The sequence below is a fragment of the Neovison vison genome, chromosome 6, assembly GCF_020171115.1.
Source record: "Neovison vison isolate M4711 chromosome 6, ASM_NN_V1, whole genome shotgun sequence".
Classification (NCBI taxonomy): Eukaryota; Metazoa; Chordata; class Mammalia; order Carnivora; family Mustelidae; genus Neogale; species Neogale vison.
Window position 1 is genome coordinate 69,260,657 of NC_058096.1, and position 13,625 is coordinate 69,274,281.

At 33.6% G+C, this 13,625-nt stretch overlaps 1 protein-coding gene across 4 annotated transcripts in view; it reads left to right on the forward strand.

The window, feature by feature from the left end:
- Positions 1 to 13,625, forward strand: part of TRPC1 (transient receptor potential cation channel subfamily C member 1) — a 73,182-nt gene that overhangs the window by 8,478 nt on the left and 51,079 nt on the right. Inside the window, exons 2-3 of one of the 4 annotated variants that reach the window (XM_044251535.1) lie at positions 1,656 to 1,810; positions 8,502 to 8,603. The exons of 1 other annotated variant lie outside the window; for it this stretch is intronic. In XM_044251535.1, coding sequence (XP_044107470.1) covers positions 1,656 to 1,810; positions 8,502 to 8,603 — 257 coding nt within the window. The remainder of the gene's footprint in view (positions 1 to 1,655; positions 1,811 to 8,501; positions 8,604 to 13,625) is intronic. 2 more of the 4 variants (XM_044251537.1, XM_044251534.1) reach the window with 2 other exon arrangements.

Here is a 13,625-nt window from a genome sequence, read left to right on the forward strand (position 1 = left end):
GAAAAAAAGAGTAATATGGGGATGAAGCAGTATTTGAAGAGATAATGGCTGAAAATATTGCAGAATTTATGAAGGGCAAAAGTCCTTAGATTCAGAAAACCTACTGAGACCTTAAGTAAATAAAAAATTAGTCCTCACCTAGACACATCATGAAACCAAAGAAAATGTAGAGTTTTTATGGGTAGCATTCTCTTTACCACCAAGATACTGAAATAAATTCACCTGAAATAAGGTTTCAAACATTATTTTCCAGTAATAGTGCTTAATTTTCACTGGTCTATCTGTATGTTCACTATTCATTCAGCTTGTGACTAAAAGCTTCGCTTTGTGAAGTAAGTTTTTGTCATGGAACAAGTGTCTGAAAATTACTAGTGCTGTGAGGAAAATACTTCTTTTGTGACTAGTTTTCTTCTTTAGGGAACTAAGGAAATATGTCATCAAAAAAACCACTATTCAACTTCTTCCAAAAGTCATTGACTACAAATAGTAGCAAGTTAGAAGTTTTAACAAAAATCTGTTACTTTGCCTATTCACACATTTCGTTCAGTTTTAGGGTTTTTTTTCCTTCTGTATCATGAAATTATTAATTTCTTTTTCCTTGTGGTTTCTACTCTGATCTTTTCCTGTTTATTAGTCATAGACTTTGAAGGAACAACTATATTTGCAAGTCATTTAAAATGGTTTATTCATCTTATGTTTCAAAAGTTAAATCAAATAAAACAAACAAAACTCACCTTGCTTTATTTAATCAGCACTTCTCTTTGGATTCTTTGTGCCAAATTACTGCACTAGCCGGTCAACAGGTGAATATAATGGGCACTGGGTGAAAATAATAACCTCTGTACTTGTTCTCATTTTCCCCTATGGGTCACTTGTTTTGATGTAGGAAAACTGGATTTAGGCAGAAGGTAATCTGCATGTTCCTGACAGGTGAAACTTCATTTTGAAATATTCTCATTTTAGTCTTTACCAGCATTAATCCTAGTCCTGCCTTCGAGTTTTATGAGCTGAATATTTCCTGGTGATATAAACAGGTTCATTAATGAGATAAGGTGTTGTGGTGTGTGTGTGTGTGTGTGTGTGTGTGTGTTGTGAGTGTGGGAAGGAGAGGAAAGGAATTTCTGGCATCCTTCTCTTTTACTATGTGTGACCACTAGCATGTATACACACTGCTTTTCCAACTAGATTTCCCCCTGTAAAACCACTTCTTAATATCCTCTGCTTGTTACATCTATTTTTAACCATTATTATGTACCAGTAAATGTGTTTGTGTATTTGAGATGTAAAACTTAAATCCTTTATGCTTGTTATTTTTCTAGTTTACAGTCTGTACTTTTGGACGTTGTTTTATTGCTTTAAATATCTTCTAAAAGTTTCTGTCCTTATAATCAATCAGTTACGAATTTTAAACTAACAACTTCTATTTTAAGCCACACATTTAAAATTTGTTCTACTTTTTGTGTTTGCAGCTGATGTACATACTAATTTGTCAGGACAAGGTTTTCAGCAAGGAAATGATCACATCTTCTTTGCACATTTCCGTATACAAAAATGAGTTTAGGTTTCTAAGTTTTAAATCAATAGGCTAAGTTTTTATAGTCATTCTTATCTAATATGCCTTGGATATTAAATTATGTTTGTATATTGTTATTTAGGTGACTATTATATGGTTAAAAAGATTTTGGAGGAAAACAGTTCAGGTGACTTGAACATAAATTGCGTAGATGTGCTTGGGAGAAATGCTGTTACCATAACTATTGAAAACGAAAACTTGGATATACTGCAGCTTCTTTTGGACTACGGTTGTCAGGTACAAGGCTAGATAATTCTACCAGTAGCTTCTAAATACTGTTAGATATGCCATGTTTTCTTCTTTCTTTCTAGTTTCCTTTCATCCCCCTCCTTTCTTCCTTCTTTCCTTCCTTTGCTTTTTTTTTTTATTCTTATCTTTCTTTTACCCTTTGTCTTGAGCCACTAAAAGTTTTTAAAACAACAAACAAAAAGACTTTTTAAAAAAAGTGCATTTGACTTATCATTTCCCTCCAAATTTTTATGTTCCCCCCTTTATATGTTTTATAACATCTCACAGAGGTAAATTATCATGATTTATTAAAGGTGATTTTGTTTTTATTACTTATGTTATCACTATTTATGTTACATATCTAAAAATAGTGCAAGTGTTCTGACAGTGTCAGGGGAACAGGTTGTTCTGTGGTTCATGTAATTTACAAACATAAGAACAAAATGCTCCTGACTCACAATGTGCAATTTTCAACTTTACTTTTATTTTCTCCTGTTAAATTTATTAAGTTTTCCTTTTTGGTCTGAAGTTAGTGTTTATAACTAAAGAAGAACAAATCTTTTTTTAAAAACTGGAATATATAAACCTTTCTGTTTCTCTTTATATAAGTTCAGGTAGAAAAGCAGGCATTCATATAAGTCTTTTTAAAAAAATACATATATATATATATTTTAAATATTTTATTTATTTATTTGTCAGAGAGAGAGAAAGAGAGAACACAAGACAGGGAAAGACAAGCAGAGAGGGAAGCAGGCTCCCCGGCGAGCAAGGAGCCCATTGCGGGATTTAATCTCAGGACCCTGGGATCTTGACCTGAGCGGAAGGCAGACGTTTAACCCACTGAGCCATCCAGGCATCCCTTCATAAATATTTTTTTTTTCCTTCATATAAGTCTTGAAAGACAAGAGATTCTGAAGGAAATTTAATAATATTTAATTATTTAATATTATTTTCTTTTTCTTTGGGTTTGCTTATGATGGGAGCACATGAATTCTGGCACTTTTTTTTTTCTTTCAAATAGCATGATTGCTCTGTTGTAGCTTCAAATTAGTGAGGGTTTTTTTTTTTTTTTTGAGTGACATCAGGAAGCACTCACAGAAGGTTTTTTTTTTTTTTTTAAATATTTTATTTATTTGACAGAGATCACAAGCAGGCAGAGAGGCATGCAGAGAGAGGAAGGGAAGCAGGCTCCCTGCTGAGCAAAGAGCCCGATGCGGGGCTCGATCTCAGGACCCTGAGATCATGACCTGAGCTGAAGGCAGAGGCTTTAACCCACTGAGCCACTCAGGCACCCCAGAAGGTTTTAAAATATAAGTAGGTTCTATGTGCATTTTTATTGTGCGTACATATATATGCAGTACAATATACAGTATAGTATGTTTACATATTTAGAGTAGAAAAAGAAATTGCTTCCCAGAAATATTAGTTACCCAGAACACCATTGAGAATCAGAAAGTAAAAACCTCTCTGTACAGTAGCTGCCATGAAGTTTTCCATTTATGAACTTCAGTCATAGGAGTACTAGAGCCCTCCTTCAACTTTTAGCAGATGGGCAACAAAAGGGGCATGAGGGCTAGAGTGAAACAAAATGGGGCATAGTATCTCTAACTCTCTTTAATAAAGAGGTCAACAGCCTTACATATCTGATAATCTCTGAGGGAGTTGTATATTTACAACAATGGCCAGAATAAGTAAGGAAAAGTTAAATTATATTCAGTACCTATTGTTTTAGAAGTTAGAAGAATATGTATGGTATTTCTGAGAAAACGTCCATCAAAATAGTTTATATTTCAAAGTTAAACACTTAAAGGCATAAGCTTCAGTTACCTAGAAAACAAGGTTATAAAGAAAGACCCTGATGATTCTGGATAAATGAAGTATTATGGTATAATCATCATTTTTGTCTTTTTACATATATGTTCCTCTGTATATAATAATTCTGCAGTGTACATGGTTCTTTCACATGGTTCCTGATCATATTTGAACATCATAGCCAACCTATATAGGTGTTACATTTTATAGATCAGAAAACTGAGGCTCATAGACTTTAATGGATTGCCCAAAGTTCTAAAATAAGTGAGGGCAGAGCTAAGATACGAACCTGATCTTCTGACTGCAAATCCCATGCTCTTTCCAGTTCATCTTGTGTTCTGTCTCAGGTTACCTCTGTCTTGCCTGTCAATTAACAGATGTCCAAGACCTACCATTGGGTGCGATTGTGGAAATGAATAAGTAAAACATGAGTTCCATACTAAAGGACATTAAAACTAATTGGATAATGAAAGTATAGTTGATCCTTGAACAATACAGTTTTGAACTGCATGGGTCCACTTATATGTGGATTTTTTATAGTATAGGACTAAATATTTTTTAATGATTTTCTTAATATTCTTTTCTCCAGATTATTTTTTAGAATACAATATATAATACATGTAACATACAAAATATGTGTTAATTGACTATGTTATAGGTAAGGCTCTGGTCAGCAAGAGGCTATTAGTAGTTGAGTTTTGGGGGGGTTAAAAATTATGTGCAAATTTTCAGTCATGTGGGGGGTGGGCACCCCAACCTCTGCATTGTTTAAGGGTCAACTATGTACGTTCGAGTTTGAAATCAGTTAAATAATGCAGATGTGTATTTGATAAGTACTGAGTGATAGTAATACTTGACCCTTGTATATTACTTTGAGGTTATAAAGTACTTTTGTGTTATTTTATCTTAAGTTATCCTAGTGGCTCTCAACTGGATAATTTTGCTCGCCAGGGGACATTTGATAATGTCTGGAGACATTTTTGGTTTCACAGTTGGGGGATGGATTACTACTGGCATCTAGTGAGTAGAAGCTAGGGATGCTGCTGAACACCCTACAGTGCACAAGACCACATCTACAGTGAAGAATTACCTGGCCCCAAATGTCAATATTGTCACTGTTGAGAAACCATGTTTTATACTTATGCTTTTGAGCTTTGCAATAGATATTTGGAAATAGAGGAAAGAGAAGGTCCCTGTGGATTGAGGTATCAAGGTTTCACGGAAGAATGCTAGTTGAGCTCAGCCTTTAAATGTTAATAATTGCCAGTATTTTTATAGTGATACTGTATGCCAGGGACCTTAAATATATTCACTTCCTTAATCCTCACAGCAGTCCATGAGATAGGTACTATTATTATTTCCAAGTATAGAGGAAACCAAGGTACACAAAGTTTAGGTAACTTGCCCAAAGACACTCCACAAACGGCAGACCTGGAATTAGAATGCAGGTTCTGGCTCCAGAGTCCATGCTTTTATATACTACCCAAAACTACTCTCAAAAATCTGTAGATAGCTCCAGAACAGGGGATGTTGGGAAGGATGTTAACAAAGGCAGGTACAATGTATATTTTTGAGAAAGTGAATTGACTTAGCCTGTTGAACAAAATATTTGGGTTGGATAGTAGTGGGAAATATCTGGGAAAAGAGCTAAAACAAAATGAATGAAAAGGGTCAGAATGCCACGCTAAGTAATTTGGGTTTATAGATAATGGGATCATTAAATGATTTTTGAGAAAGGATGTGTTGTGTCCAGTGGTATTTTGGGAAAAGTATTCTAGTGGCTGTGTTCAGTATAGATTGAAAAATGGAAAGGGGAGAAGGCAATAGCTTGGGTGAGCAGTTTTTACAATAATGAACTAGAATAGTAGCTGTAGGAATAGGAGAAGAAATGGCAGATGTGAAAGATGCTGTGAAGGAAGAATTGATAGAACTTAATATTTAAATTTGGAGGGAAGAATTGAAAAGGAGATGAAGATGATTTGGAAATGTTTAACATAGGTGTCTGGGAGAAGGATGAAAGAAAAAGAGGAAATTAAGAAGTCAAGATCGAGGCAGAGAAATACGAATTTGGGTTTTAGCCTTGTTTATTTTGGGCATCAGGCATCTCCAATAAATAGTTACAGATAGAAATTAAATCTGTAGGGAGAGATACATGTCCACAACATGGGATGATCACCTGCGTCATGAAAGTGGATGAAATTACAGAGGAGAGAGAATGGCTGGTGCTGATTCTTTCTCAGGGAGCATCTACATTAATAAAGACAATAGAAGGAAAGTGTTCCATTAAAGGAGCTAGGATAGTGTAGCGTTGTGAAAACCAAAGGAGCGGTTTTTTCAAATTTTTTAATTTTTTTATTACAAAGGAACAGTTTTAATGTGTTGCTTAGAAATCAAAGAAATTGAAAGGGTAGGAAGGGCCATTGGATTCTGAAACTGGCATCAATAGATTTAGAGAAGGTGATATACATGATTTGAGAAGTTTGACAAAGTTAGAGGAAGAAAACTTGAATGGTAAGAGAAAGACAGGATCAGGAAAAGGTAGCAAAGAGTGAGGAAGTATCTGTATTTTGGGAGATGGAGGTTGGGACTGGTATTTCTGTATATGAAGGAACAAGTTCCTTTAGAAGACAGAAAAGCATTAAATAGAATACCAAGGGAGAAAACTTAACTTCGGAAAGGAAATCAGAAGCTTCTTACTCTGAGCCTAGAGAAAAGAGTATGGGATTTGAATGACAATGAAAATGAAAAGACATTTTCTGAGGTGGGAAGGAATATAGTAAGCAACCTCATTAATACATAGTAAGTGTACATATTGAATAAATTTAAATAAGGGATGTTCATATATTTGTGAGAAATTGGGAAGCAAAACTAAATGACATTTTGTCCTATAGATATTTTTAAAATAATTTAAAACTTTTTTTGCATTCAGAACTTCCTTTGATTTATCAAATAACATCCAGTTTGTGCAGAATAAGTTAATGGGAACTCCTTATTTACATGACTTTTTTACACAAATATTTTAAACCTGAAGCTTATCCTTTTAAGCATTGGAAGATTTAATATGAATCTTTCCTTATTCTTTGCTAAATAGTGTGTCTGAATATAGTTTAACTTTACCATCGTAAGTGGGAATCATTGAGAATATAATTGTTTTACTTTGCTTTGTGTAATCTGAAGCTATTAACATGTTTGTCCTTATGTTAAATTGCTTCTGACTGCTCTGTATTGATAGTTGTTTTGCTATACTGATACTTTATCTTTCAGTAGTTGGCTTTTAGTAATTTTTTCTTCATTTCTTCCTACTTTGTTAGTTGTAATCTGTTTCTTTATTCAATAAAGATGTGAAGAATATTTAGTGGAAAAAATATCCTGTTTTTATAGATCGCTCTTAGCGTGGTTGAGACAATTCCTTCTGGGAAATAATGCCCATGAAGTTAGTTTGTGACAACTCAGTATAGTTTGGGGTTTGTTTTTGTTTTTGTTTTTGTTTTAAATTTGCAGTTAGATCCATGGCTGTGTTGAATGGTTGGAGTTGACTGGTATTTTGACTTGGACAGTCATAGCATTACTATAGTTAGCTTTGTAAGTTAAAATTTATCATAAATGTTTAGTAGTAATGAACACGTAATTTTTTTGTTTGCTTCATCTGACCAAGTATGGTAAAAGTTGAAGAGAAATATTTGCAAAGCAGAATAATGATGCTAGATTTAAATAGGCTACAGCCCAGTGAACTTTAAAAGTTTTAAGGAATAAAAAAATTAAGTTTCTCATTGGGGTGGGGAGTTTTTCCTGTGGGAATACATAGACGGTTCCTAATAGTTGAATTTGGCCCCCAATTCTTTCTTTGGGGTGCTATTTCCCATTTTTAGGTATCCAGGTAAAGTCTGTTGTTTTTAGTCCTATTTTTGACATCTAGATAAAGTATATAGAAGCTTTATTCTTTTCGGTTCCAAGAATACTAAAGATCTGATATAGTTTCATTTTCAAGAGGAGAAAGTTGATGTAAATGGTTGTTAAAGATTTTAACAGTTTTTAAAATGTACAGATTGAAAGTAATCAGGGTACTTTCTTAGATTAAATAGTTATTTGTCCCCATGTTTCCCTTCTGCCTTTATGGTTTTCCTTAAAACAAAACAGAGTAGAACAAAACCAAAAGAAACCCAAAAACCTGGTGTCACAATTGCCAAGTATCATTACAGGGTTGGAAAGTCCCAAATGCTCAGCTTCTGTTTATTTTTTCCTCCATCAAAGTTAGAATTTCAAAATGAATGATATTTTGGGAGTAAAACTGTAAAGTCACTTCTCCCTCTTGTCTCCAAGGACATTGGTAGTCTAGTTTTTTACAGCTTTTACTTCTAAGATTGCTAATATTAATGTCAAATTTGTAACATTTCAATTAGCCATGTATATTTTAAAGTTGAGACCAGAGGGCTCCCCTATCCTCATGGTTGCCCTGATGGTCTTTTTTATTAGAATGAACATAATCCTTTATCAGTAGTAATAGTTCTTGGCAATTTCTTTAAAGATCTGGAATGTTAAGATTTTCTTTTTGGTTCAAAGTTCACAAGTAGAGGTCTTGAAAAGAAATTTCAGCTTTGAATACTTCATGGATTAGCACTGTTCCATTAATAAGCACTTTTAGCAACCATTGATTTTTTTTTTTTTTTTTTTGTGAAACCAGGACAGAAATTTGTATGTTTTATGGTACACAAAAGTACTGCTAAGGCAAGCAAATGTACTATTTGGACAGTCTAAATTTTAAAAAATTTAATATTACTGTATATACTACAGTTTAAATTTAAAGAAAGTTTTATTTAAGAATTAGTAAAAATAAATAGTTTACCTTTTTATCCTCCATTTTCATTTTTAACCTTTTTTTTTTTTAAAGTCCGCAGATGCACTTTTGGTGGCAATCGACTCTGAAGTAGTGGGAGCTGTTGATATACTACTTAATCATCGACCAAAACGATCATCAAGACCAACTATAGTAGTTAGTACTCTTAAATATTTATTAATTTGGATTTTTGAACCAAAGTAGATCTCCTGCCCCATTGCCATTTTTTTCTTCCCCTAAATTTATTTTGTTTTAAAGAAATAGATTTTTTTTTTTTTACTCTGTAAAATATTGCCTTCAAGTAAGTAGATACTTGCAGGAATAATTAATTTTGCTTTCAGGAAACCTTTTTTTTTTTTTTTAAAGATTTTATTTTTTATTTATTTGACAGAGAGAGATCACAAGTAGGCAGAGAGGCAGGCAGAGAGAGAGAGAGGAGGAAGCAGGCTCCCTGCTGAGCAGAGAGCCCGATGCGGGACTCGATCCCAGGACCCTGAGATCATGACCTGAGCCGAAGGCAGTGGCTTAACCCACTGAGCCACCCAGGCACCCTCAGGAAACCTTTTTAAAATTAGTGATATTTTCATAATTTTGTCAGTGTGGACCAATATTTTTAGTTTTGGACATTCTATAGATTAGGCTGAAAATACAGATTAGTTTCCAAATGGATTTAAGAATTGAATATAAACAGTGAAACCATAAAACTGGTAGGTGAATATTTAACTGATTATGAGTAGAAAGACTTTCTAATCATAAAAAGCAATGGCACAGCCTTTGGCTGTATAGAAGTTAAATTTCTGGAATTCAGACATCAAGCAGAATTTAGAAAGCAGATGGATAACTGGCAAAGATATTTTCAAAATATATCACAAATTCATAATCTTAATAATTGAAAAATTGATGAAAAACACCAGTATCAGAAAAGGTCACCAAAAAAAAGTGTCAGAAAAGAAAATATAAGATGTTGAAACTTACTACTAGAGAGATATGAAATACCAAATTTTGCTCATCAAATTAGCAAAGATTTACTTATTTATTTAAATTTTAGTTAACATATAGTGTAATGTTGGTTTCAGGAGTAGAATTCAGTGACTCATCACTTACATATAATACAGTGTGTATCACAGGTGCCCTCCTTAATACCTATCACCCATCTAGCCCACCACCCACCCTCACCCTCCCATCAACCCTCAGTTTTTTTTCTGTCATTAAGAGTCTCATATGGTTCATTTCCCTCCTACCTTTTTTCCTCCCTTCCCATACATTCATCTATTTTTAAATTCCATATATGAGTGAAATCATATGGTATTTGTCTTTGTCTGACTGACTCATTTCACTTAATATAATTGCTCTAGCTCCATCCATATCATTCCAAATGGCAAGTTTTCATTCTTTTCAATGGCTGGGTAATATTGCATTATATATAGCTCTTCTTTATCCATTCATCAGTCAATGGCTATTTGGGCTCTACATTGTTTGGTCATTGTTTGAATGCAAATTAGTAAAGATTTTTGAAAATAATTATCATTGATGGCAAAGGAGTAGTAGAGTCTAACACAAATTGGTGGGGAGGGTATTTTGGAAAGCAGTTTGGCAGAGTGTGTCATAAATAAGAAAGCTGTTCAGGTTCTTTAACCTAGTGCTTCCCCTTCTAGGAACTCTCAGAAATGGGGAGAAAAATGTTAATTATGATCTTACTTACAGCAATGAAAAAACCACGTGACCCAATTTAAACATCCCCAAATAAAAGATTGGAAATAGTGAAGGTCACATATATATTAAAATGATATATTTTTAAAATTTTTATTTATTTATTTGATAGACAGAGAGAGATCACAAGTAGGCAGAGAGAGAGGGGGAAGCAGGCTCCCTGCTGAGCAGAGAGCCCGATGTGGGGCTTGATCCCAGGACCCTGAGATCATGACCTGAGCTGAAGGCAGAGGCTTAAACCACTGAGCCACCCAGGCGCCCCTATTAAAATGATATTTTTAAAAGAATATTTAGGAACCTGAATAAATATGACTTAGGAAGGTGGAAAAAATGGGAATAGTAAACTGGACATATAATATGAGTCAGTGTTAAAAAGATGCACAGACAGGGAACTATATGCAAATGTAGCAAAATGTTACCCAACAGCAGTCATCTCATTGCTAAATTAAGGATATTTTTTCCTTACTCCTTTTAATTTTCCTTATTGCTTTAAGTTTTTAAGACAGTCACTAATGAACAGATAAATTCTACTCTAAAATGAGATATTTGTTATATTTCAAAATTTAAAAATTATAACATTCATTATTGGTGAGGATGTAGTAAAACAAGTAGTTTAAATAATTGCTGGTAGTGTAAACTGGCTATCCTCTGAAGAAAAACACCATTTTAAGAAAGAATTATAAATTAGTTTTGGATTATCTGCCATTGTCTGAGAACAATGAGAAGCTCTGCTAAGTTGCATACTTTATCATACATGAGCTAAAATCTTTTACTTTCATTTAGGTATTAGAAAGTATGTGTAAGGGTGCCTGGGTGGCTCAGTGGGTTAGGCCGCTGCCTTCGGCTCGGGTCATGATCTCAGGGTCCTGGGATCGAGTCCTGCATCGGGCTCTCTGCTCAGCGGGGAGCCTGATTCCTCCTCTCTCTCTGCCTGCCTCTCTGCCTACTTGTGATCTCTCTCTGTCAAATAAATAAATAAAATCTTTAAAAAAAAAAAAAAGAAAGTATGTGTAAGCATGACTTGCTCTAGATGGTAGTACCAACTAGGTTAAGTGGTGATAAGAAACCAAAAGGAACAGGAAAAAAGGCTAAGAATATAGCCCTTGTCCAAATGATCAGAAATACCTAGAATCCTATTTGATTTTCTGTCATCTGTCTTGCAGTCATTGTTATATTTTGGTATACTTATTCCACCTTGTAGCCTTTTTACCCATTTACTTTCTTGGCAGGGAGAGGGGGGTGTAGTATGCCAGGGTATTGGGGCAACTGGCTGACATTATTTCATCACCATTAGCACCACCAGTCAACTCTTGAGTCGTAAGGCTCTGGCAGTCTTCACCTACTCAGTGAAAGAACACTTTGTATTTCATCTCTAACGAAAAGCCTTTGCTTGCGTACTTTCAGCGACAGCAAGATCATATTTTAAGAGCCTTAATACTTCTTGACAGATAATGTAAAATATTTTTATATACTTTTTTTATTATTTCAGTGAATTCTGTATTCTTAGCTTATCAAAATTATTTTTTGATAAATTTTAATTTTTAAATACAGGTAGGTTTTTTGATAGTATATAGATTATTTTATGAACATCGAAATAATGAATTTTAATCTTCTAATGTTTTTCACGTAGTCAAGTGAAAAATAGGAACATTATAGGAAAAATGTGAACATTATTTAGACACAATTTTTCTTTATAACCAGTAATAAGGGGAGAAAGGGCTAAATTTTTAGATTTCATTGTTATTTTTAAATAAATTCTTTAATTTGAAGTTTCCAGGAAATAAATGGGAAGTATATAAAGAAACTATTCGTAAAAGAAGGGGAAAAAATAAGGATGTTGGAAAATACTAGAACTTAGCCAGTAATCAAAGGAAAGTAAAGTATTTTTTCACTCATAAATTGGGAATGACCATGCCTAGTGCTGGTGAGTGAACCTTGAGTGTGAAATGGGTACATTCCTATATTATTGGTAATATAAACTGTGAAAAGAACTTTAGTGATCTATATCAAAAGCTTCAAAACTGTTCATGGCCTTTAGATCTATTATTGCACTTCAGGGGTTCTGTGGTTAATGAGTTTATCCTAAATTTCAAAAAAGCTGTATTCATAAAGATGTTTGTGGTAGTAGTTATTTAAATAAGCAAAACAAAATATCTTGAACATAGGTCTATGAATTTTCTTAAATTACATGCTAGGTCTACACATGAATTTTATTTCCCAGAAATTCTGGGCTATCGTTTTATGAAATTATTAGAAGCATCCTTGAATTTCAAAATAGTAAGGACCATTGTTTTTGATCATTGATGCCAAATCACTTATGCCAAAGATGTCCTTAAAAGGAGGTATAATAGAGAAAGAACTGGAAGGAGACATTGTAAAATGTATTTTGCATAGTAGGAATATGGGAATTTTTATACTTCTTTCTGCTTTTCTCTATTTTTCAGATATTTTAAAATATGTATGTACTACTTTTATAACATTAATAAAAATTACCAAAAAACCCCTATGAACTTGATAAGCTTATGCAATGGAATCAAACACTTCTCAGGAAAAGTCATGTGAAAAAGTGAGAAGTATTGGGAAGAATATGCAATAGTCATAAATCAGTCAATCTTTTTATTTAACCCTGGTTCTTTGTTTACTTATGTTTCCTTCCTCATGTCATGCCATCAGCAGGCCCATGAGCCCATGTAGGGAAAGCAGCTCAGGCTCTGGTGTAATATGGACGTGAGTTCTGATCTGCGCTTTGCCACTCTGTTGTGTAGCTTGGGCGCGTTAACTTCTCTGAGCCTCAGTTTCTTCATGGGGATTATAATGTTCAATTTTGTAGGCATTTTGGGGATTAAATGAGATGACAAACGTAAAGTGCCTAAAGTCCCAGGACTCATGAATAGCAGTTATTATTGTTAGTGTTTTTGTGCATTTGTAATAGGAAATAGTATAGGTAGTGATTGGGAATATGTAGAGAATTACACAAAATGAAGAGTGCTTCCTATTTACTTACTTCTTTCAGGTAGCTTCATTGCTATTAATGTGACAAGGTTTCCATAAAGTTGGAATTTTTAAGTTTTTCTCATGCACTTATACTCTGCCTATTTTTAACATTTCTGTTTTTCCCTTTATATTCTTTTTCTAAGATTCTTGTTCTTTATCCTTGTCATGCATGTTTCCATAATCTTGGGAAAATGAAACACTTTTCCCTAAAGTATTTCTCTAGGTATCCTCACTTCTTCTTTGTTAGGAAAGCAGGACTCTAGTTGTATGAATGTGTCCTATTGAAGATTTTTGTCTGTCATGATTATATTGCATTTATTAATTAATATTGAGTTATAAGGTTTCAAAAAATTGAGTCCTGGTAAAATGTTTATCATATTTTTAAAAATAATTCTTATATTCTTTGTGCCTTCTGATTTTTTTATTTCATTTTCAGATAAATATATTATTTTGAAGTCACAAATAATAATTTTA